We start from the raw sequence: 25640 nt of genomic DNA on the forward strand, positions 1-25640 counted from the left end.
ACAGAGAGAAACAGAGCATGAACAGGGGAGGGGCAGAGAGAGAGGGAGACACAGAATCTGAAGCAGGCTCCAGGCTCTGAGCTGTCAGCACAGAGCCTGACGCGGGGCTCGAACCCGCGGACCGTGAGATCAGGACCTGAGCCGAAGTTGGACGCTCAACCGACCAAGCCACCCAGGTGCCCCAAAGGTAGTCAGCTTTAAAACATGTCATAAATATGCATATTAGGGATCTATTAAGGGAGTAAGCAGCTGTTGTTCCTGTCTGTCCGGCATCTGTCCTTATCTGTTTACTTCTTTGGGGGACTGTCACTTCCCACCCCCCCACCCCCTCTGTGAATGGTGTGATTCTTGTTTGGCTGCTGTTCCTGTGCTCCACCCCTCCCCCAACGGGGTGTGTGGTCAGTCCCGGCCAGTTACGGTTTATCATGACCTGGGCTGTAGGGACTGGTCCAGGAGGTATGTATGTGGCCAGTGCGAGTCCTCCTGTGGGATCTAACCCACAGTCACTGGAAGACAGAGGGTCACACTTTCTGGCTGATTATAAGTCATGATGCTATAGCCCTGGGACAGCTGGTAGACATGTCAACAAGCCAGATGCAGAAGAAGGCTGGCTGCACCGGGGGAGAAGGCCAACCCTCGGAAGGGAAGTAGAGTAGAGAGCAGCAAACTCAGGGTCTCCTGATGACATGGTCTGAGCCCCTGAACTCGGCTATCTCTGAAGGTAGCTATGAACATCTAGTTATGTGAGCCAATAAACCCCTATTTACCTTTAATTCCGTTTGGGTTGCTTTCCCTTTTAACTGAAAGAGTTCTGATTAACATGCTGTACAAGTGCCCACCGCTGCTATAATGAACGACCATAAACTTAGTGGCTTCTAACAATAGGAGTGTATTACCTTACAGTTCTGGAGGTCAGAAGTCCAAAATGGGTCTCACAGTCAAGGTGTTGGGGGACTTCGTGACTTTTGATGGCTTTGGGGAAGAACCTGTTGCCCTGTTCCTTCCAGATCCTAGAGGCCACCTACATTTCCTGGCTGCTGGCCCTTTCCTCATATCACTCCAACCTTTCCTTCCATGGCTCCTCCTCTCTGGTTCTGACCCTCCTGCCACCCTCTTGCAAAGATCCCCTGATTACACCGGACCCACCCATATGATCCAGTGTAAGCCCCCATCTCAAGGTCCTCAACTTTATTATATCTGCACAGTCCCTTTCGCCATGTGAGGTTAACACCAACACAGGTTCTGAGGACAAAGACATTGTTGGGGGTCCGTTATTCTACTCTCATGCATACTCAGGAAGAAGAATTTCCACTGACCACTGGAAAGGTCCCTTTTTAAAAAATGCTTATTTTTGAGAGAGAGCGCGCGAACAAGCGAGGAGGGGCAGAGAGAGAGAGAGGGAGACACAGAATCCGAACCAGGCTCCAGGCTCTGAGCTGTCAGCGCAGAGCCCGACATGGGGCTTGAACTCACGAACCATGAGATCATGCCCTGAGCCAAAGGTGGACACTTAACCGACTGAGTCATCCCAGGCACCCAAGGAAAGGTCACTTTAATCACAAAGCAGTTTCCTTCTTTAGGTGGTCCCAAAGAGTGTTGAGTGAAGTCCCCCAGCACTTACCCTGCAGCTGCTGAGGGGAGTTCCTGGTGTCTGGCTGGTCTTTCCCCTGCATCTCTGCGTACTCTGCTATGGGTCTGAGGAGAGCCAGGGCTCCAGAACACTGTAAGTAATTGCCATCAAGGTGCAGCTCACTGGGGAAGAGGTGAAATACACTGTTCACCTGATATTATTTTCACTTCCTCAAATTTGGATTTGAGGTCTTACCTCATAATAGACCTGGTTACAAAATAATAAATAATCATAATAGATAGCAGACCACATCGTCAAAAATAGACCTAATGACCATGTCATCGGGCCAAAGATATGCGTTTAGCATGTTACCCTTGATTCTTAAATGTAACTAAAGGATCTTTCTCTTGCAGTTAAGAAAAAGAAAACAAAAGTAACTAGACAGTAGAAAAAGATGACTAAAAACATCATGAAAACTCAGGGGAATTCATGGGTTCGTAGACTCTGTAAACAAGCTGATTCTACAACTCAAGACAGAACAGAGCCAGAAGCAGGAGGGGAGCAGGGGACGCGTCTCACCAAATGGAGCTCTGGCATATGATGGAGCCCAGCTGCGGCCCGTTTTGTGGCCCCAGACCACAGTAGCGCAGACTGAGGACTTGAAGCCTTTGGTTGTTCTCCAGGCCTGAGAAAATACTCTCAATTTCTTCATTTCCAAATCTAGAAAGAAATGGGAACAAATAGTGACTTTTAAAACCTATGTCACCTGTTGGATTATTCATTTTAAGGCACTCCCTGAACCCCCAAGGCAGATCAGATTTTGTCAACCCCCACTTTGGGCTTCCACAGCCGGGGTGGCTACGGGGGTGGGCTGGGTGACTGATGGGGGCAGCCTGCATGTGGAGGAAGGGGGACCCAGAGTTTGACTCGTGGGCAAAGGGAGCAGAGCATGGTTTGAAATACCCAAAGGAGCAGATGGAGAGCAAGCTCTGGCTCCTGAAGACAGGAGAGATTGCCCAGCTGACAGGAGTGGAGGGGTCTGAGAAGACTCCAGCAGCAGGAGGCTGTGTAAGAAGGGAGCCTTTTAAAGTACGTCCAGAGCAGGAGCGCCTGGGTGGTCCGTCAGTTAAGCGTCCGACTTTGGCTCAGGTCAAGATTTCATGGTTTGTAGGTTCAAGCCCCGTGACGGGCGCTGTGCTGACAGCTCAGAGCCTGGAGCCTGCTTTGGATTCTGTGTCCCCCTCTCTCTGTGTGCCCCCCTGCTTGTGCTCTCTCTCTCTCTCAAAAATAAACATTAAAAAATTAAAAAAAAAAAAGTATGTCCAGAGCAGGTTCAGGAAAGTTCAACCTCTTGCCCCTCCTTCCTGGCCTCATGCTGCTCCTCGCCTTGTGCCACCCAGTCCTTGGAGTTTGCAGAGAGAAGGCACAAGCATCATGCCAGGGAATTTGGAATGTCAAGGGATGACCTTTCCAATAAGGTGAGTCGTATTAACAGAAACAACTTCTTAAATTTACTAGTTTATCCAATAAGTAATTACGGTGGGCGACTACCGTGGTGGGTGTGGGGGTGTAGCTGTGTATGAGAAAGAAGGACATCCTGCCTGGTGGACTTCACAGCCTCAGGGAAAATAGGAGGAAAGAACTCCAGTCCCTCAGTAACCTGCCATTTCACCAGTGGTGATTCCCAACCACCCAACACTGACAACTCCAGGCGTCTTGGCAATAGCAGGATTTCAACTATTAAAATATGGTGTTAACATATTAAACAACAATTAAAATATGGTGTTTTCTAAAGAGGAGGATTCCCTCTTTCTTCCTTCTCTCTCCCCACCAATGGAGGAGCTGGAGTCTAGAGAGGTCTCAGCAGCGGGGCTGGGTGTGTCTAGTGCAGTGCAGGAAGCTGGGAGACTCCCAAGTTGGTCTTCAGTCACTGCAGGGTGTCCTGAGGACACTGGCTTTCTGCTGTCCTGTGTTAGGAGACCCTGACTCAGGCTCCTCCAAGCTTTTCAGAAACATGGAGAACCTCCAGAGATAGTCCTTCTCCTCAGCTTTTGCTGGAGACTTGTCCACTGTCACCACCAGGGCCCTAATAAGACCCTAGTTCTTTAAAGGGGCCTTTGTGTCGCTGTGGTCCCATTTGTCAGGCACGAATCATCTCTTTCACTTCACAGCCCACTGGCCTTCTGAGTACAGGACCCTACCTGGCTCCAGAAGAAGAGTCACAGAATCAAAGACTTGGGAAGTGGACGAGATCACCTCATAGGTCAGAGAGGTTGCAGGACCTACCCCGCATCACACAAGCAGCTTAAAATTATTTACGGATGGCAAACTATAGACCCCCCAGCAATCTAGTATCACGGATCAGAAGTGGGCTCCGATTCAGCCAGCCAGATTCACATCTAGGCTCTATCCCTAAGAGGTGAATGCCTGGAACAAGCCAATTAATCCCCTGAGTCTTTGCTCATCTATAGTCAAGGGATAGAAATGATAAACATCTGTCATATATCATACGTCCATATGTAACGGTATATATCTATTGTCGGGAGAATAAATGAGATAATCCATGTGCTGCACTTGGCACACAGCGCTCAATAAAAATTAGCTGGTATTATCATTATTATTATTGCTCCCTGACTCTCTCCTGACAGCCTGGTGCCATAGCCCTCGAAAGACTTCCTCTTTCTTCCCTAGCACCACACCTCTCCTCCCACCTCCTCTGCTGGTGAATAATGACTTGTCCCTTAGGGAATCATGGTTTCCCTTATCCAAACCACGACTAAAATTTATACAAACCCGGCACCTCGGTGGCTCAGTGGGTTGGGCATCTGATTCTCGATTTTGGCTTAGGTGTGATCCCAGGGTCATGGGATTGAGACCTATGTAGGGCTCCATACTGAGCATGGAGTGTGCTTGAGATTCTCTCTCTCTCTCTCTCTCTCTCTCTCTCTCTCTCTCTCTCTCTCCCTCTCCCTCTGTCCCTCTGCCCCATGCACATGTGCTCTCTTTCTCTGTAAAAAATAATAAAAAAAAATTTATACGGACATCCTTTGTGATCTACCTTCCATTATACATAATCAAGAGCATATCTCCTCTCTTCCACTATACAGAGGACTTCCTTGGACAGTGGCATTGCTTTATATATATTTGTATCTTCTTTAGCACTGAGCACAGTGTCTTGCAAAAACAGGCCATCAATAAATATTTGTTAAAAGAATAAATGAATAAGAAGGAAGGGCAGGAGGGAGGGAGGGAGGGAGGAAGGAAGAATCCTTTTGAGAACCCTGACATTTACTCAGAAACATTAGTTCTAAGAAGATTTTTGAGTTGTGATGACCTGATGAGCCACAAGGAACCAGGACTCTGAGCTCCTTACCTTTGCCTCCCTCAGCAGTCAGAGCCCTGAAGGAACTCTGCCTTCCAAACTCACCTGCAGTAATCCAGGACAAGAGAATGCAAATAGCTGCATGGCAGAGCCCTGCCCAGTCTCTGCAGAGACCACAGATCCATCCTGCAGTCAATGAGTTCCAGGGTGGTAAATGGGCAGGTGGCGCGCCCCTTCAATTCCAGAAGTGAAGCCTAAGAACGTGAGGTGAGAAAGGGCTTACACAATGAAGACAAATACGCTCTGTGTTTTAATGTTTCTTAAAAGTTGATTACGTTAATTACCCCAACATTTTTGCCTTTAACACAACTTTCCAATGTCCAAGGAGAAAGTGACCTGAAGATAAAATAATTTCCCTTTAAAAGGAAGACTCTAGGGGCGTCTGGGTGGCTCAATTGGTTAAGTGTCCGACTTTGGCTCAGGTCATGATCTTGCGGTCCGTGAGTTCAAGCCTCGCGTAGGGCTCTGTGCTGGCAGCTCGGAGCCTAGGGCCTGCTTCGGATTCTATGTCTCCCTCTCTCTCTGCCTCCCCCTCACTCACGCTCTCTCTCTCTCTCTCTGTCTCTCAAAAATGAATATATGTAGGGGCGCCTGGGTGGCGCAGTCGGTTGAGCGTCCGACTTCAGCCAGGTCACGATCTCGCGGTCCGTGAGTTCGAGCCCCGCGTCAGGCTCTGGGCTGATGGCTCGGAGCCTGGAGCCTGTTTCCGATTCTGTGTCTCCCTCTCTCTCTGCCCCTCCCCCGTTCATGCTCTGTCTCTCTTTGTCCCCCCCAAAAAATAAATAAACGTTGAAAAAAAAATTAAAAAAAAAAAAATGAATATATGTTAAAAAAATTTTTTTAAAGGCACACTATGAAGAATTAAATGGGAAATGCTGCTCTGTGATGAGATATACTGCAGCATATCTTTTTAGATGCTGTGGGCTGAATTGCGTCATTCCGCTCATTCATATGCCGAAGTCTTACCCCCGAGTACCTCAGAATGTGACTGCATTTGGAAAAAGGGTCTTCAAGGAGGTATGAATTTAAAATGAGGTCATTAGGGTGGGCTCTTACTCAATATGACTGACTTTCTTATAAGGAAAGGATATTTAGACACAGGCACGTATAGAGAGGGAGGCAACATGAAAACACAGGGAAAAAGTGGCCATTTACAGGCCAAGGAGTGAGGCCTTCAAAGACGCCAACCCTGCTGACACCCTGAGCTCAGACTTCTAAGCCTTCATAACTGTGAGAAAAGAAATTTCTGTTGTTTAACCCTTGCAATCTGTGGTACTTTGTTATGGCAGCCCCAGCAGACTAATACAGATGTTGATACTCTAACCAACAAATTTATTTTCCTATGGTTGTATGATAGGGAGATAGGATAAAATAGGCAGAGAAGGAAAGGTTAGGACCTGAGGTCCCTGGGTGGGGTAAAAACACATATTTTGGAACAATGCTGGGAGTATCTGACCACAGCAAACTCACTCAGGCATAAAGTTCCTCTTAAGAATGTAACAAACACCACCTACTGCCCTTCAGGTTCCCCTCAGGAATTGGACAATCAAAATACCTAACGAAACTAAATAAACCATAAAATTTATGTTATCTGAGGGACAGTAAGACCGCTCTGACTCCTCGCACAATGGAATGAAGCCAATCTGGAATGGACAGCCCAGCACCTAGAGCTATCCAGCCAGGTATGGGTGGAACCTGACAAGGAACAAGGGGGAAGGGGAGGGGGCATTGACCAAAACCTTAAAAAACAAAGACCCTTGCCTATAGTTGGGGGTATTTATTTTCAAATGCTCCCTCTCTGCAAAAAGAGCTTTCCTACTATTCTTACTTTCTGATCTTATACTTTTGCCTGCTGCTCATTTTACTCTGTGTCCCCTTCTTCGTTCCTCAAAGCGACAAGGAATCCTGGGTATTGAGGTAAAAAAAAATCCTGTAACAGTTGTATTTTTTTTAGTAAAGAACTATCACTATGCCAATCTTCTTACAATTAGGCAAAATTATAATAAATTATCTCCTAAACAAGTGATAGCCATTATTACAGATATTAAGATTTATTTTTTTTAATGTTTGTTTATTTTTGAGAGAGAGAGACAGAGAGAGAGACAGAGAGAGAGGGACTGTGAGCAGGGGAGGGGCAGAGAGAGAGGAAACACAGAATCAGAAGCAGGCTCTAGGCTCTGAGCTGTCAGCACAGAGCCCGACGTCGGGCTTGAGCTCATGAACCTTGAGATCATGACCTGAGATGAAGTCGGATGCCCAGCTGACCGAGACACCCAGGTGTCCCCAGATATTAGCATTTAGAGGTCTACTCAGAACTAGACTGTGTAAATTCAGCAATGAGGTGCTTTTCATGGTGAAGCCACAGGACCGGGGGCAACACATGAACATTTGGAACCATCTCAAGTTCTCTCGGTCTCCTGAATGGAGAGATCTATGGGAAGGCCATTCCTTGTGGTAACAGGATTCCAGTGACAATTAAATCCCTACCTAACTGGAGAAGGTATTTAAAGCTATAAATCACAAAGGCCACCTTTTAGCAATTAGAATCACCACAACTTAAGGATTTCTTCAGTTCAGCATTTAAACCTAAAAGAGGCTTTGGTGGGGTTTGGAGGATTTAGGGTTTCTTGAGGTAATGACATGTTGGTCAGAGATAACATTCCAAATTTATATGTCAGTTGAGAATATAAAAGCCCTTGCAGCCTTAACTATAGAGAGCTGGTGCTTGAGGCCTCTATAATGAGAAAACACCTAGTTTAAGTGCTGGATTGGATTTCTCAAGCTGTGTTTCTGACCAAGGAGGCAATGTGGCATGTCACTGCCTATGGTAACACTGGTCTGTGCAAAATAGGCTCTTGACCACGTCCTAAAGATCTTGGCCAGTGGTTTACAGTGTCACTCCCTGGGGCACCAGTACTGCTGTGGGCAAGACCACAGCCATCTACCACAGAATTCCTCAGCAGCCTCCAGGTGACCAAGAGGGTTACATTTTAAAGAACTGTTAAGGATCACCTTTTTTTTTTAACGATCACTTTTAATATGCATGGATGGACAGCATTCTATTCCTGCTTAAATGGACTGACCCTTTTAATAAAAACAACTAAAAATTCTGGTTCTGTATTTAAGATTACTTTTTAAAATTTATTTTTAATTGTGGTCAAATACACAATAAAATTTACCATCTTAGGGGCACATGGGTGGCTCAGTCGGTTAAGTAGCCGACTTTGGCTCAGATCATGACCTAGTAAGTTCATGGATTCAAGCTCCACTTCTGCCATTGCGAAGCCTACTCAGGATCCTCTGTCCCCCTCTCTTTCTGCACCTCTCCCACTCCCGTTCTCTCTCTCAAAAATAAACATTTAAAAAATTTACCATCTTAACCATTTTTTTAACGTTAATTTATTTTTGAGAGAGATTGAGAGCACAAGCTGGGGAAGGACCCAATATGGAACTTGAACTTATGAGCCAAAGTCCTGCTCATGACCCGAGCCAAAGTCAGATGCTTAACCGACTGAACCACCCAGATGCCCCCATCTTAACCATTTTTAAGCGTCCAGTTCAATGGCATTGAGTATATTCACATTGTTGTGCAACCCTCAACACCATTCACCTCCAGAAGTTTTTTCATCTCGTAAAACTGAAACTCTATACCCATTAAAAAATAACTTCCATTCTCCCCTCCTCCAAACCTCCGGCAACTGCCATTTTATTTTGTGTCTCTACGAGTTTGACTACTCTGGGTACTTCATACAGGGGAAGGATATAATATTTGTCCTTTTGTGACTGACTTCTCTTACTTAGCATAAGTTCTTCGAGGTTCAGGCACGTTGTAGCATGGGTCAGAATTTCCTTCCTTTGTAAGGCTGCATAATATTCCATTGTATGTATCCACCACAGTTTGTTCTCCATTCAATGGACATTCTCTCTCTGCCAATGGACATTTGGGTTGCTTCCACCTTTGACTATTGTGAATAATGCAACCATGAAGATGAGCATACAGATATCTCTTTGAGGTCCTGCTTCCAATTCTTTTGGGTATATCTCCAGAAGTGGAATTGTTGAATCATATGGTAATTCTATTTTTAATTTTTTTAAGGAACCTCCATCCCATTTCCCATAGTGGCTGCACCAATGCACATTCCTGCCAATAGTGTACAAATTTTCCAATTTCTCCACATCCTGTCAAATCATTCTATTCTGCTTTTTTTGATAGATGCCATACTATTTGGCCTGAGGTAGTATCTCAATGTAGTTTTGACTTGCATTTCTCCAAAGATTAGTGATGGTGAACATTTTTTGTGTGCTTATTGTTTGTTTGTATACCTTCTTTGGAGAAAGTGTACTCAAGTCTTTTGCCCATTTTTAAATCAGTTGTTTGTTTTTTGTTGTGGTTGAATTGTAGGAGTTCTTTATACATCCAGAATACTAACCCCTTATCAAATACATGATTTGCAATTATTTTTCCTTATTTTGCGGGTTGCCTTTTCACTTCACTGTGTCCTTTGATGCACGGAAGTTGAAAATTTTTTTGTCCAAATCATTTAGTTTTGTTGCCTATGCTTTTAGTGTCATATATAAGAAATGACTGCCAAGTCCAACATTATGAAGCTTTTCTTCTATGCTTTCTTCTCAGAGTTTTAAAAATATCTTTTTAAAATGTGTCAATTGGCAGGTTAGTGAGGAATACCCAAAGGTCGGTGCATGAGAGAAAATGGGAACCTAGGGAGATTTGCAGGGCACTGAAGCCAGCTTTCCGTTTGAGAGCATCAGTGAAGCAGCAGAGTCAAGTTTTGCTTTTCATGGATCAGGTAGTCCAGGGGACAAGAGATAAAGCCCAAGGCCACTGGAGGTGAGGAGTCTGAGAGGAAATGCTGCATAAAGGTATGGCCCCAAACATAAAGTGAGCTACTGCACTACGTCCTTAGACTAAGGATGAACTAGAAAGAAACCTAACTCTTCTTTCTCCAGGGAAAACTGCCTCTCAAACTGTGCCTGACTACACAGAAAAAAATATACCCACTATGAACTCACAAGCTAGTCTTAACACAGGTATTTGCACACTGAACTGATACCACCTGGATGGTTCAGAGACCTCAGATCAAGAATGTATTAATTTGGGGCACCTGAGTGGCTCAGTGGGTTAAAGCATCTGAAGTCGGCTCAGGTCATGATCTCAAGGTTCGTGAGTTCGAGCCCTGTCAGATCAGAGCCTGCTTGGGATTCCCTCTCTCTCTCTGTCCTTCCCCCCGCCATCAAAAAATAAATAACTTAAAAAAAATTAGTAATTTAGTATAGCCCTGAGATGCTATCACCCTGAGTGTGTGGCAGAAGCAAATGCAAACCCTCTCGGAGAATTCTATCTTCAAATCAGAGCTCAAGGAATTGCCTCAACTCTTTCCCCAGGAAATAGGAGTTTCTAGTACAAAAGAAATCACAAAAACACATAAAGAAATGTCCCATGAGTAGGAGCCAGTAGAAGCCAGTCAGCAGTATCAGACTGCAAAATAATTCAGATTATTGAAACTATTAGACACAGATGAGAAGTTTAACACATTCAATGACATAAAACAAGGCATTTTCCAATAGTCAAGAAACTAGAAAAATGGGCACTAATGTCCTCTCCCAATTTCTACCTCCTTTCTCCTCCCTAAAAGTAATTTTATAATAGTTAAACATTATAGTTTTACCTGTTTTTAAACTTTATAAAATGCAACATATAGCATGTATTCTTTTGTGTCTTTCTTCACTTGTACATTAGGCTTATGAGAGTCACCCTATTTTGTTTTTGCATAGCTGTAGTTGATGTATTTTCATTGCTATACAGTTTCCTACTATATGAATATACCATAATTTCTTTTTATTTTTTGCACTTTTACATAAGTTTGAAATGCTTCATTAAAAATATGTTGTTTTGGGGGCATCTAGGTGGCTCAGTCAACTAAGTGTCCAACATCAGCTCAGGTCATAATCTCGCGGTTTGTGGGTTTGAGTCCTGTGTCAGGCTCTGCACTGACAGCTCAGAGCATGGAGCCTGTTTTGGATTCTGTGTCTCCCTCTCTCTGACCTTCCCCCACTTGCTTGCATTCCCTCTCTCTCTCTCTCAAAAATAAACATTAAAATATTTATTAAAAAAATACACATTGTTTTGGGGCACCTGGGTGGTTCAGTTGGTTAAGCATCCCACTCTTGATTTAGGCTCAGGTCATGATCTCATGGGTTTGTGATATCAAGCCCCACATCAGACTCTGTGCTGACAGCGTGGAGCCTGCTTGGGATTCTCTCCCTCTCTCTCTGCCCCTCTCCTACTTGTGTTCTCTCTCTCTCAAAAAAAATAAATATACTTTTAAAAAATACATGTTTTTTTAAAGAAAAGCTTGTAGGGGCACCTGGGTGGCTCAGTCAGTTAAATGTCCGACATTGGCTCAGGTCATGATCTCATGGTCCGTGAGTTCAAGCCCCGCGTCGGGCTCTGTACTGACAGCTCAGAGCCTGGAGCCTGCTTCAGATTCTGTGTCTCCCTCTCTCTGACCCTCCCCCATTCATTCTCTGTCTTTCTCTGTCTCAAAAATAAATAAACATTAAAATAAATTTTTAAAGAAAAGCTTATAGCATATCAGTCAATAACCAAATGAACTATAGCTGGAATACAGATATATTATGTTTATATTCAATTTTAAGTTTAATTGAAGGAATATTTTTAAAACGCATGACTCACCAGTCTGGCAATCTCTGGTTACTCAGCTGAAGGCCCCAGATACAGATCTCTTTCCCCAGCAGGTAACACTCATCTCGAATTGTCATGAGCAAAGGTTCCAAGGAAATTGGCAGGATGCTTGGTGGGGAGTCATCAGGTCTTACAAGCATAAACTGGAGTGTCAGAAAAAAATTACAGGTGGGAATCATAAAGATATGTCCATGCATCTGAATATGTAGAAAAAGAATACTGTCATTAGACAACATTAGAACATTTAAAATAGTAATTAACCTTGGATCACATGTGCATTGGGGTGGTAATTCAACAAAAACTTATGGAGTTCCTGCCATATGCAAAGCCCCGTGAAAAATCTCACAGGGCAGTGATTTTTCCAATAGGTTACTACCCATTATTGGGTTAGGAAATAAATTGAGTAGGCTGTAACCAGCTTTTTTTCTTTCTTGAATGAATGAAATAGAAGAGAAATTATCTGAGTGTATCCTATGTAGTAAAGAATAAACATCTCATGAGACTTTTATTTTAGTGATGCTCAAAATCAAAATGGAGACCCAACCAAAGCAACCCACCCGACATAAACAGCCCCTGTAGTCTTATGATTCACTCCAGTACTTAATATTGGGTCATGATGTTAACTGTATTTCTTCTTCTTCTTTTTTTTAATGTTTATTTATTTTTGAGAGGGGGGGTAGGGGCAGAAAGAGAGAGGGAGGCACAGAATCTGAAGCAGGCTCCAGGCTCTGTGCTGTCAATGCAGAGCCCAAATCAGGGCTCAAACTCACGAACCACAAGATCATGACCTGAGCCAAAGTCAGACACTTAATTGACTGCACTACCCAGGCATCCCAAAGTTAATTGTATTTCTGACAGTGATTGTAATTTAAAATGTTTAGAAAACATTGCTGAAGGGACTATAAATTTGAACAAGGCTTATAATTAACTCTTATGATTAAGTAGTGGAGCTTAATGATAAGAAGTATAGAATACAAATAAAGTAGTAATTATTTTACCATAAAACGATGGCTCTGAGAAGCTCCTGAATTTGGGATGAGCAGGGAAGTGTGTGGGGGAGTCCAGAGAAGCAATGCGAAGGAAGGAATTAGAAAGACCTGGGGAGAGGGGCAATGATGACAAAAATGGTGCTTTTGAGCTGGGCTTTCCAGATGTAGAGTGGGAGGGGCAGGTTGGCTATTCCAGATGTAAAGCGGTATGAGAAAAGGCAGGCCTGCTGCAGGACTGGGATGAGTAGATTTGGAGGAAGGAGGAGGAAGGCAGAAGTACTGAACATAGCCTGGGTACCGGAGGCAGGCTTTGGACTTCATTCAGGCAGGAAGCAGAGGGGATGACACCACCAGTTTGGGCTGGAGAGTTCTGAGGACCCATGTTCCTAAGGAGTAAACCTTAGTCAGTTCCTTTCAGAGAAGAGTAAGAAGGGGAGGCCACACACTCACTTTCCTGAGAATCTGTTCGTTGTTGATGCTGGTTTTCAAGTCCTGTTTGATGGCTGGACACACAGATGTCTGAGTCTGTGCACAATGCTTCTGATAGGTCTTCAGGAACTTTTGAAGAATTGGAACGATGGGCAGGGGTGTTCCTTTAGTTTTTTGTTTTCCTTCTTTCTCTCTTGGCATTGTCTTACAGGGTTAGATTCCATATGGATTCTGAAAATTGTAACTTGCCCTGAAACCCAATACATACAAGTCTTTTTAAGGAGCAGATCACACCTCCCCCACTAAAAATTGGCAAATATTGCTGCACACCCTTCTCTGAAAATTTTCAAGTGCCTCATGTATCTTAAAATGGGAGTCGAAAATCAACATAGAGACAGTTGAGCAGAATTGTTCAATTTCCAATCTCTATATTCATGGATTCATGTTCTTTCTTCTAGATTCTTTAAAATGGGGGCAGAACCCATGGAACTCAGTTATAAAGGAATGCAATTAATAATGGTGAGCACTAAATATTACAAAAGACATACTGATTTTAAAATGGCATAGTTCTCTTTATAGACATACTTCCTGGAGGCAGCATATCCATAGTGGTTAAGAACATGGGCTTTGAAGGGGAACAAGACCAGGATCTTAGTTTTGTCTCTACCCCTTGACTCACTGGCTTTAGGTACTCTATGAAGCTTTTTCAAGCCCTATTTCCCCATCCGTAAAATGGATTATGGTTGTCACAAGGATTGAGTAAGGTAAATTTATAAAGCACTTAGCATAGGGAGGCCTGGGTGGCTCAGTGGGTTAAGCGGTCGACTTCAGCTCAGATCATGATCTCATTGTTCCTGGGTTTGAGCCCCATGTCTGGCTCTGTGCTGACAGCTCAGAGCCTGGAGCCTGATTTGGATTCTGTGTTTTCCTCTCTCTCTGCCTCTCTCTCTTCCTCTCTCTCAAAAATAAGTAAACACTGGGGCACCTGGGTAGCTCAGTCAGTTGAGTGTCAGACTTCGACTCAGGTCATGATCTCATGGTTCATGAGTTCAAGCCCTGCGTCGGGCTCTGTGCTGACAGCTCAGAGCCTGGAGCCTGCTTCCGAGTCTGTGCCTCCCTCTCTCTCTGCCCCTCCCCCCCGCTCATGCTCTGTATCTCTCTCTCTTCCAAAAGTAAATAAACGTTAAAAAAATTTTTTTAATAAACATTTAAAAAAATAAATAAAGCACTTAGCACAATGCCTGGTATGCAGTGAAAGTGCTCAATAGGCTTTATTGTTACTATTGAGGTTCTTATTATTTTGTTGGGCACAGGAAACCACCCAATCAGTATTGATTTGTCCTTTCAATTATTCAGCCTTGAAAGGTCCCTCCACGTGACAATGCCACCAGCTAGACTCAAGGACCTGACTTTCACTGCCCGCCAACCTGTACTCACCAACGTTTGCCTCATATTTTTCCTTAAGCCCTTCTTTCCAGCTTGCCTCTTAACTCAGGCGAATGAAACCAGAAACCACCCCTCAGGGCATGGCAACTGCCCTGGCAACGCCTCCCACTGCCGCAGCCCACCCAGACTGAGCTAAACCCCCAGCTCGATGTGCAGATGGGCCACAGAGTGACCTCTGGGATGATAAGCAATTACCTTTCCCTCATTTTAATACTAAAATTTCCCCCCAGAGAAAGAGCCTCAGCCTCATTTACATAACATGCGATGTATGTATAGGCATGTTGCCTTCAGGTGTATGTGTGACCTTATGCCCACCTCTACATACCATGACAAGGCCTCCCCGACTAAATAGTCATCCTAACCCTAAACAAAAGGAACTCATTCACCCTATCCCTGGGAGTCACACTTTGGAAGCTATGTCCTGTGATCTCCTTATGTGCTGCAAATAAAGTTTACTTTGTGCGGCAGCTCCACCTGGTGTATCTGGGACTCCCCAAGGATCCAACTCACATTGGTTCGGTTACAATAACTTAAGGTAACAGCTGCAACTCTGAACTGCATTCATAGAGACAAAGGTTTATGGGAATTATTAGAGACTTCCCATTTGGGAAAGTTTACAGATAGAGACTATCCAAAAATGTGTGTATTATGTTACATTAAAAGGGGTGCTCCTTTTGAAGCCTGGGAAGGGAAAGAAGTGACTCGCGCTGGCTGGGAACAAGGACTGGGCCTGTTGGCTCCCCAAACTGTTTTTGGTAAGCATCTGGAGAGGGCAGCCCAGGCTTTGTTGCAGGAGGAGCCAGTTTGAATCCTGTGTCTGTCAATTATTAGTAGAGTGATTGGGGGTATCAACTTCACTTCCCCGAACCCCATTTTTTCCATCTGTAAAAATGGTGGGAAAATAAACTCTTTGGTATTTTTAAGGGTTTAATGCAAATTAAATGTAAAGTTTTCTCTTCAGTAACATGGGGATGCTGCTGATGATAAAGAACTCTTATGAGGAATAGGGGCGCCTGGGTGGCTCAGTCAGTTGAGTGTCTGACTTTGGCTCAGGTCATGATCTCATGGGTTCTTGGGTTCAAGCCCACAGAGGGCTCTACGCTGTCAACACAGAGCCCGCTTCGGATCCTCTGTTCCCCTCTTTCTCTGCCCTTCCTTGCTTGCGCTCTGTCTCTCAAAAACAAATAAAAATAAACATCAAAAAAAAATCTTAAAAGAAAAGAAAGAATTATTATGAGGAATAAGGAATTCGTACATGATGGATGCTCAGAACAGAGCCTGGCACATGCTGAATTCTCAGGCAGGAAACCTGAGGCAAAGCGAGGGAAGTGATTTGCTTAAGGGCAAACACTAGTAAATGGCGCAGCGGGGATTCAAATTCAGGCAGCCTGGTTCCAGAGCCCAAATTCTTTTATTTATGTATTTACTTATTTATTTATTAATTTATTTTTTTAACGTTTATTTATTTTTGAGACAGAGAGAGACAGAGCATGAACAGGGGAGGGTCAGCGAGAAGGAGACACAGAATCCGCAACAGGCTCCAGGCTCTGAGCTGTCAGCACAGAGCCTGATGTGGGGCTCGAACTCATGGACGGCGAGATCATGACCTGAGCTGAAGTCGGCTACTCAACCGACTGAGCCACCCAGGCGCCCCATCCAGAGCCCAAATTCTTAACCACTGTAACATACCACCTAAAAGGTACTGCTACAGACAGGGTTTTTGTCTCCCTCTCCCCAAATTCATATGTTGAAGTCCTACCCCTAGTGTGATGGTGTATGAAGAGGGGGCCTTTGGGAGATGATACAGGCCAGACGAGGTCATGAAGGCAGGACTCCCACGATGGGATTAGTGCCGGTATGAGAAGAGACACCAAAGAGTTTACTTTCTCTCCCTTGAAACGGCTGCCACCTACAAGCCAAGAAAAGGCTTCAAAATGAAACCTGCCTTAATGGACCTTGATCTTGGATTTCCCAGCCTCCAGAAGTGTAAGAAATAGATATCTGTCGTGTAGGCCACCGGTCTATCGTACTTTGTTAAGGCAGCCAAGCTAAGATTGGTACTGGAGAGTATCACTTACTGTTGACAATATGAGGTATTTCTCCCCAGCCTTCGCTGGGTATTTACAGGAGCACAAGCTTCACAGAGAACATGCTATGAATACTCCAGCAAGGCCCTCTGAAATCTTGAGTTTTTCTCTTACTATTTTATCACGAGCATTTCTTTGTCATTTCCATAGACAGTATTGTGGGGCCCAAGTTAGCAAGTACCTGGGTGCTCAAGGCCCGCCTTGACTGGCTGACTCCTAACGAATATTTACTGGAGGCCGAAGGGTAGGCGCCCCACCCGGTGCTAATCGTGACTCTGGGAGCTGGGGGCGTGGGGTGAGGGTTTGGGGGGAGACAGTAGGGGTAGGAGCGCCCACCCTTCCCGAGATAGAAGGAGAGAAGAGTGAGTCTGCGCTAGCCCAGGTTCCCCCCCCCACCACGAGTCCCAGGAGATAACGAGCAGCAGGGGGTGGGGGGAGGGGCGAGGAGGGGCTGCTTTTCGCCCCCTCCTCCAGGGCTCCCGCTGCACGCCCCAGTTCCGTACCCCCCGGACCGAATACCGGCCCCCCACGCCGCCACCCCGCCGCCGGCCCGCGCCCCGCACTCACCCGGGCGCCGGGTTCCCGAGTCCCTCTCCGGCCGGCTTCCCGCGTGCGCCCCGCGCCATGGAGACGGCCGCCGGTGGGCGCGGCGCGGGGCGGGGGCTGGAGGGGGCGGCTCGCGAGGGGGCGGGGGGAAAGCTCCCTCCAGGGTTCGTGGGTGTGGGGTCTGGGCTCGGGCGTGGAGAGCTCCTAGTGTCCTCGCTGCGGGTCGAGGTCTACACAGCCAGTAGCGCTACGAGGGACGAGGTCTAGGAGGAGACAGAAGTTGGGGACCCGTGTGTGCCTGGCCGTCGGCAGGGCCTGGGGCGGGGCAGAGGTCGCCAAAGGTAGCTGCGTCCCACCCCAAGGCTGCACGCGGACACCCGCGAGGGGACTCTCCCACCCGCAGCCCGCTTTCCTTTTGGAGCGGTTTCCCCTCCCCAGGCCCACGAGGAAGGGGGCGCCAGGATAAAGGAGGCAGCTCAGGGCTGGGCTGTGACAGAGGTTTTTGGGGGGGGGGGGGGATGGGGGGAGATATTGAAGAGGCAAAGGGAAAGCAGTTGCAGTTAGGGAGTGGATGGGGGAGGAAAAAGGATTTTAAGAAATCTGGCTGTGGGTAGTGGCTTTGGGGCTTGTAAATACAAGGGCAGAGTAAGGGCCCCCAAAGATCTACATGTTCTAGTCTTGGGAACCAGTAAATTTCTTACCTTACATAGCAAAAGCGAATTTGCAGATTGATTAAAGTTACAGACCTTGAGATAGGACTGTTACCTTTGATGGGGGGGGGGGGGAGGGGGCAGGGAGGAGGTGGTCAAGGAATCTAATCACCTGAGTCTGAGAACACATGGCCCAGAAAACTTCTCCCCTGTGGTCAGAGACATGCAATGAGAAGGACTCCAGTGGCTGTTGTTGGCTTTAAAGATGCTGGAAGGGGGATGCAAACCAAAGAATTTCCGCAGCCTCTGGAAGCTAAATAGCTGAGGGGCGCCTGGGTGGCTCAGTTGGTTGGGCGTCCAATTTCAGCTCAGGTCATGATCTCACAGTTTGTGAGTTCAAGCCCCGCATCCGGCTCCGTGCTGATAGCTGGAGCCTGCTTCGGATTCTGTCTCGCTTTCTCCCTGCCCCTCCCCTGCTCACACTCTGTCTCTCTCAAAAATAAAATAAACATTAAAAAAAAATTTCTAGAAGCTGAATAGCTGTGGAAATGGATTCTCTCCAAATTTCCACAAAGGAACCCAGCCCTGCTGATCCCTGATTTGAGTTCCGGGAGACCCATGTGGGATTTCTGATTTCCAGAACAAATAATAAATTACCTATCTATCTCTTAGGATATAAAATAGGCTCTTAATGAATGTTTAATGGAAGAATGAATTAAAAAAGAAAGTGGATTAAACTAATTCACAGTAAACTGCAAATGGAAAATAGTCCTTTCTCCTCCACGGCTAGTTGTAGTTCTAAGTGTGTACTTTAAACTCAAATGGCTGGGGGCGCCTGGGTGGCTCAGTCGGTTAAGCATCCGACTTCGGCTCAGGTCATGATCTCACGATCCGTGAGTTCGAGCCCTGCGTCAGGCTCTGTGCTGACAGCTCAGAGCCTGGAGCCTGCCTGTAATGGTAGACATGTGTGGCACAAAGTGAGGAGAAAGAGGTACAGAATGATAAGGAGGGATCCTACCTTTGGACAGACTGACTTTCCAGTGAGTGTGTCCCCATGAGTCCGGTGCTGCTGGGTTAATTCTACTTTGTGCATACTCCATCTCCCCGTCCTTCTCCACCTCCCACCCCCTCCTCCTCCATCACTGGGCCCTAGTCCAGTCTTTCTAGGACACAGCTAGAGAGGGGCAGTGAAGGAGGACAAGCACAAAGTGGGGGGAAAGAGTACACTTACAGGTCACTGACTGGGATTCAAAGCACATGCTTAAGGAGCAGAGAATGATGAGGAAGGCCATGGCCCAGAAGACAGGGACGGAGTAAGGGTCAGAAACCAGATGGCTCATCACATATGAGTTGAGGATTCCTCCTTACGCACAGTGGGAAGATTCCTAAAGAAAATGGAACATTAGGATGAAGTTCAGTTGCAAGTGACAGAAACCCATTAACACTGGTTGAAACAGTATAGAAGTTCATTCCCCTTTCATGAAGCTCATGGATAAGCAGCCCAGGGCTGCTACAGAAGCTTCAAGACCATGAGGAACCCAAGCTCCTTTTACGTTATTACTCTGCTATTCTCAGCGTGTGAGTTCCACCTCATGGCCCTAAATGGTTTCTGAGCCCCAGCCATTTTGTCCACAATTCAGACAGATTTCAGAGAAGTGGACACAGAAGTACACATTCTCTCCCTATAAGGACATTTCCCAGAAACTGCATGGGACACCTTTGCTTAGGTTCCACTGGCCAGACTTATGGACATGATCGTATCTAGCTGCAAAAAAAGGATGGAAAATATCGTCTTTATTCCAGGCAGACATGTGTCCAGCTAAAAATGGGAGCTTCTGTTACTTCCAGAAAAGGGGGAAGGTGGATACTGGGAGATAACAATCTGGGCCAGCTGCCAGGGTCACAGGGAGAACTGGGCATTGGGTGAGATAGACACCAGTTTGCAAGTACTATATGCGTTCCTCATACCGTAAGCATTTGTAAATCGGGCAGCCTGGAACTCATTTCACAGTTGTTATTATTTGAAGTGTGACTCACTCACATGGGCTGAATACTGGAGAGGTTAAACGTGTGGTTTAGGCTCCTGCAAAGCCGGCCAAGTTGCCGACAGCCTTCCTACTATCTGTTCTCTATTTCTACCTTGCTGATGTAACTCAATGTTAGCATGGGCGCAAGCAAACCAGGCTAGAAAAACCACCTTCCCCAGTCTTTCTTGCATGTGGGGTAATCATGTGACATAACACTGGAGGATGACAGGAGCAGAAGCTTTTTTTTTTTTTTTTTTTTGAAAGCTCTTTAAAATCGCAGGTGGCATGCGATGTTGTCTTTGTTTCTTCTGTTTGTTCCGGGTTGGAGTACCCTCCTTGTGCTGAAGGTGAAGTTGCTGTCTCGTACATAATCAATGATTCATCAAATACAGGTCTGGATGGCTGAGAAGACGGATGAAAGGAGTCTGGGTCTGAGCCCCGTGGAGCAGCTGACCCTGTCTGGGCTGCCCTCTCTGTATTTTCTCTGTATTAGGGTAGAAAAGACTACCCTAATTTATTTAAGGGAAAGTTACTCAGATTTCTGTTGCCCACTGTAGAACAGAGGTTTCTAGAAACAAGAATTTCTGGACAGCTTTAGAAAATATGCAGACATGCAATTCCAAAATATAGAAAGTATGTGGTGAATAGGCTTTACCCTTTTATTGCGATTGTATTTTGTTTTGTGTTTTTAGATTTGTATTGTTGACCCCTCTCTGAAGCACAGTAACTGCTGCGAAGAGAACAGGGACTCTAGAGACAAGAAATAAAGACACAGTCTCTTCGGGTTTTTGAGAGGAACATGAAGTTTTGAATTGAAAACGTGACAACCAGCCCTGCTGGCAGCCAGATGGTGGTTTCCTAACTGCAGCTCAGCCGTGCTCACGCAAGCCCCCCGCCCTCCAACAAGTTTAGAACAAGACTGACGTGGCCATTCTCCAAACACAAAAGTGAGGAAATGACCCCCTCTTCTGATGAGTCTGATCCGGTGACTGCTGCTCCTTCGCCAATTGCAGGAATGCTGGTGCTTGCGCCTCCCAGATAAGATCCGATATCCAATTATCAAATTGCTCTGTTCTTTTTTTTCTTAATGTTTATTTATTTTTGAGAGACAGAGCACGGGCGGGGGAGGGGCCGAGAGCAAGGGAGACACAGAATCCGAAACAGGCTCCAGGCTCTAACCTGTCAGCACAGAGCCCTATGCGGGGCTCGAGCTCACGAACTGTGAGATCATGACTGGAGCCGAAGTTGGACACTTAACCAACCAAGTCACCCAGGCCCCCCCAATTGCTCTGTCGTTGACAGCATGCAATCTAGGACTGTCCCCCACTTTCCTCGTGCCTCCCAGGTGTCACCCAGCACACCGCCGATCCTGTAAGAAGTCCCTCACAGCTCCCTCCCAAGTCTCTGGGGCTTTCTCTCCTGTCTCAAGCCCATGAACCCAACATTTTTTTTTTCTTTTACTGCAGGTGAGCTCCTAGTAATCTTTGGTGAACATCCTTTAGCAGAACACCGAAAAGCTAAAGCTTTAAGCCCCTCCCGTCTCTAGTGGTTCACATAGAGGTTCAAGTGCAAGGAGCTAGCTACCTGCAGGCTGTAGCACCAAGAGAGTTGGAACTGTTGCTAGTTCATTCACCTTGGCCTCCAATAACTCCACCTGTGTTTCTGTTTCATCCAGCACGGACTGGCGGGTTAGGGGAAGGAATGTGGACCCTGAGAAGGCAGCCACCACCTTCCCCAGCTTATTACAGTTCCAGGAAAGCTTCCCTCTTCTGCTTGCTCTTTCCGTAGCCATCATTCAGGCCTGACTGGGTCCCTAGGGAAAAAAGAGGCAACCTCTTCGGTGAAGAAATAGTGAGACCCTTGTGTTAGGGGAGGGGGGGAGTTTCTTCTAAGGTATGTTTAGCGGGTCGAGGAGTTTTTCCTGAGGTTGTGCCCATCCGAAATATATTAACACTAGATGTAGGAGAGTCAGTGAGAACTGGCCTTGCAACCGTTTGCACGTGTTTCTGGAACACCTGCGTCTGGAAAAAAAAAAAAAATCCCACATGAGGACCATGACTAAAAGGGGTGAGGAATGTTTTCCAATGAGAGTCTCAGGACAGTCAGGAGTAGGACACTTGAACACAAGCTTCAGATAGTTTTCCAATGAGGTGCATGGGGTGATGCTATAAAACTGAGTCTTCAGGGGCACCTGGGTGGCTCAGTCAGTTAAGCGTCTGACTTAAGCTCAGGTCATGATCTCACAGTCTGTGAGTTCGAGCTCCGCATCAGGCTCAGTGCTGACAGCTCAGAGCCTGAAGCCTACTTCAGATTCTGTGTCTCCCTTTCTCTCTGCCCCTCCCCCTTTCATGCTCTGTCTCTCTCTGTCTCAAAAATAAATGGACATTAAAAAAAATTTAAAAACAAAAAACAAAACAAAACAAAAAAACTGACTCTTCAGTGTGGGCTGTCCCAGTGCTTCTCAACCCTGGATACACATTAGAATCAGCTGGGAGGTTTCAAAGAATACCTGTGCCCAGCATCCTTCCCCAGACCAATTACATCAGAATCTTTGGGCTGGGGCTGGGGAATTGTGTTTGCTCCCCAAGTGATGCTACCATGCAGCCAGGGGGGAAAGGCACTGGTGTGTGGAAGGATACATCAGGATGCACATCAGAAGTCAACTCTCCCCTTCCTCAAGCAAGCTGTTCAACCACTCTAAATCAATGTTCCTCACTTGCAACATGAGCAAGGTGGATCTGTTTCTGAAACTTAAAATTTTTTTTAATGTTTCTGTAGTTTTTTTTGAGACAGAGAGACAGAGCAGGAATGGGGGGAGGGTCAGAGAGAAAGGGAAACACAGAATCCGAAGCAGGCTCCAGGCTGTGAGCTGTTAGCCCAGAGCCCGACGCGGGGCTTGAACTCACAAACCGTGAGATCGTGACCTGAGCCGAAGTTGGATGCTTCACTGACTGAGCCCCCCAGGTGCCCCTATGGGTTTCTGAAACGTTAATGTGCACACAAATTGCAACGGGGATCTTGTCAGCACGAGATTCGGGTGCAGTAGGTCTACAGTGGAATCTGAAATTCTGCATTTCTAAGAAGTTTCTGGATAATGCCGACGTGGCTGGTCCATGGACCACACTTTGAATATTAAGTTGTGGGTTAGTGGTTCTCAAAGTGTGGTTCCCAGACCAGCCGCATCAGCATTACCTGGGAAATTGTTAGAAAAGCAAAATCTTGGAATGTGTCACAGACCTAATGAATCAGAAACTCTGGGGTGGGACCCAGCCCTCTGTTTTAACAAGCTAAGTGATCCTGATGCATGCTCAAGTTTGAGGACCATTGCCCTGTGGACACCAAAATTTCTTCCGGCTCTGGGATTCTCTGGTGCCCAGGCTTTCTGACTGCTGCAGAAACTGCTGGCAAGTCCTCAATACCCTCAGACTGGAAATCTATCAACATTAGAGATGACCTGGGGGCAGGGGGGCGGGGGACCGCTACCACATGCCCCTTTCCAGTGGTTCCATCTCTTTGATTTTTCCACCATTTAAAAGTGCATAGAAAAAAAAAGTGTATAGAATAGCTACTATCAAGAGAACAGAAAATAAGTGTTATGAGGTTGTAAAGAAATTGGAATAGTTGTACAGTCATTTGTGTGTGTGTGTGTGTGTGTGTGAGAATGTAAAGTGGTTCAGCCCCGGTGGAAAACAGGATGGTGGTTACTCAAAAAATTAAAAATAGAATTATCATATGATTCAGCAATTTCACTTTGGTTATACATATATACATATACACATATACATATATATATATATATATATTTTTTTTTTGAGACAGATCAAGTGCAAGGAGGGGAGGGGCAGAGAGGGAGAGAGAATCCCAAGCAGGTTCCACGCTCAGCGCAGAGCCTGACCTGGGGCTCAATCTCAGGACCGTGAGACCCTGACCTGAGCCAAAATCAAGAGTTGGATGCTTAACCGACAGCCACCCAGGTGTCCCTTGGGTATATATTAAAAACAATTGAAAATAGGACCTTAAAGAGGTTATTTGTATACTTATGTTCATAGCACCATTATTCACAGCAGCCAAAAGATGGAAATAATCTAAGTGTGCACCGAGGGATGAATGGATAGACAAGATATTGTATATACATACAATGGAATATTATTCAACCTTAAAAAGGAAGGAGATTCTGACACATGCTAGAATATGGATGAACCTTGAGCAAGTTAGGCTAAGTGAAGTATGCCAATCACAAATGACAAGTACTGGATGATTCCACTTACATGAGGTACATAGAGCAGCCAAACGTATAGAGACAGAAAGAAATGGTGGTTGCCAGGTGCTCACGAGGGGAAATAGGGACTTTCTGTCTAAAGTGTACTGAGTTTTAGTTTTGCAAGATGAAAAGAGTTGTAGAGATGGACTCTGGATGGTGTTGATGGTTGAACAACAGTGTGAATGTACTTCATGTCACTGAACTTCACCCTTAAAAATTAATATGATAAAGTATATGTTTTGTGTGTTTTATCACAGTTTGAAAAACATAGAGACTATCCTTAGTTCATGGACTGTGCTAGAATAGGTGGTGGGCCACATTGGCCTATGGGCCATAGTTCACTGACCCCTGTCCTATAGGGCTGGATCAGCATCCAGTCCTCCCTAATTCAGAAATGGCCAAAAATTCCATGTGGCAAGATAAAAATGAACCAATGCTGACCCCAAGGAAGGGGTTAGGTGGATAATCTTTGTTTCATAGCGAGTGAAAGAAAAATGTGCTATTTTATCAAAAAGTAGAAACAAACTTTGGCAAGGGCTCTGCCAGCATCAACGTGGAGAAATACTTTGGAGCTTTCCTCTAAACCCTGTTGCTTTCCTTCTTGAGGGTGAGAGAGTTGATTTTGCTGAGCCATTCCCTGTCATGATCTGGGGTCTGAATAACCTGTCTCTAGTCATAAAAGCGTCTCTGCCCTTTCTGGTTCTCCCTATTATTTTTGGAGGCAAGTATAATTTACCAGGTGCTCCCTTGGTTCCTTGATAAATAGCACTGTTTTCTATTTAAAAAAAAAACAAAAAACAACTCATTGTAGGGTCGCCTGGGTGGCTCAGTCGGTTGAGCATCTGACTTCAGCTCAGGTCATGATCTCATTGTTCTTGGGTTCAAGCCCCACATCGGGCTCTGTGCTGACAGCTCAGAGCCTGGAGCCTGCTTCAGATTCTTTGTCTCCCTCTCTTTCTGCCCCTCCCTTGCTCATGCTCTCTCTCTCTCTCTTAAAAATAAATGAAGGTTAAAAAATTAAAAAAAAAAAAAGGCTCATTGTAAACCATTTGTAGAGGAATGGAAGAACCAGTGATTATAATACATCAGCTGCTTGAACTATTATATGGCTATTACTTATTATTTTTAATTATTTATTATTTTTTTTAAAAGAATTTGTGTATTGGGGCGGAGGGGCAGAGAGAGAGGAGAGAGAGAATCCCAAGCAGGCTCCACACTGTCAGTGCAGAGCCCGATCTCACGAGCTCTGACATGATGACCTGAGCCGAAATCAAGAATTGGATGCTTAACCGCCTGAGCCACCCAGGCGCCCCTAGTGGTCCATTGAAGAAGGAATAAGAATCTATGTATTAACTGGAAAATACTGCTTTGGTGGTCTGAGGAGGAAAAAACAAAACAGTGACAGATGGATACAGTGACTTCAGATATGCTCAATATTTGCACGCATGGCTGAGCTGGAAGGGAACTTCAGGAAAGTTAAAATGGCCATGCAATTATTTGATGGGATGTGGTAGGATTTGGGACTATGA

The 25640-nt window shown here is 45.6% G+C and overlaps 1 protein-coding gene across 2 annotated transcripts in view; it reads right to left on the reverse strand.

Moving 5' to 3' along the window:
- LOC122491916 overlaps nt 1–17889 on the reverse strand; it is a 58405-nt gene extending 40516 nt beyond the window's left edge. Inside the window, exons 1-6 of one of the 2 annotated variants that reach the window (XM_043595250.1) lie at nt 17195–17889; nt 13116–13344; nt 11668–11819; nt 4998–5146; nt 2150–2290; nt 1622–1752 (exon numbers count right to left, since the gene is read on the reverse strand). In XM_043595250.1, coding sequence (XP_043451185.1) covers nt 1622–1752; nt 2150–2290; nt 4998–5077 — 352 coding nt within the window. In that variant the 5' untranslated portion in view covers nt 5078–5146; nt 11668–11819; nt 13116–13344; nt 17195–17889. The remainder of the gene's footprint in view (nt 1–1621; nt 1753–2149; nt 2291–4997; nt 5147–11667; nt 11820–13115; nt 13345–17194) is intronic. The other variant, XM_043595251.1, reaches the window with a different exon arrangement.
- Nucleotides 17890–25640: the final 7751 nt, after the last annotated feature.

Source organism: Prionailurus bengalensis, chromosome C2 (assembly GCF_016509475.1).
Source record: "Prionailurus bengalensis isolate Pbe53 chromosome C2, Fcat_Pben_1.1_paternal_pri, whole genome shotgun sequence".
Classification (NCBI taxonomy): domain Eukaryota; kingdom Metazoa; phylum Chordata; class Mammalia; order Carnivora; family Felidae; genus Prionailurus; species Prionailurus bengalensis.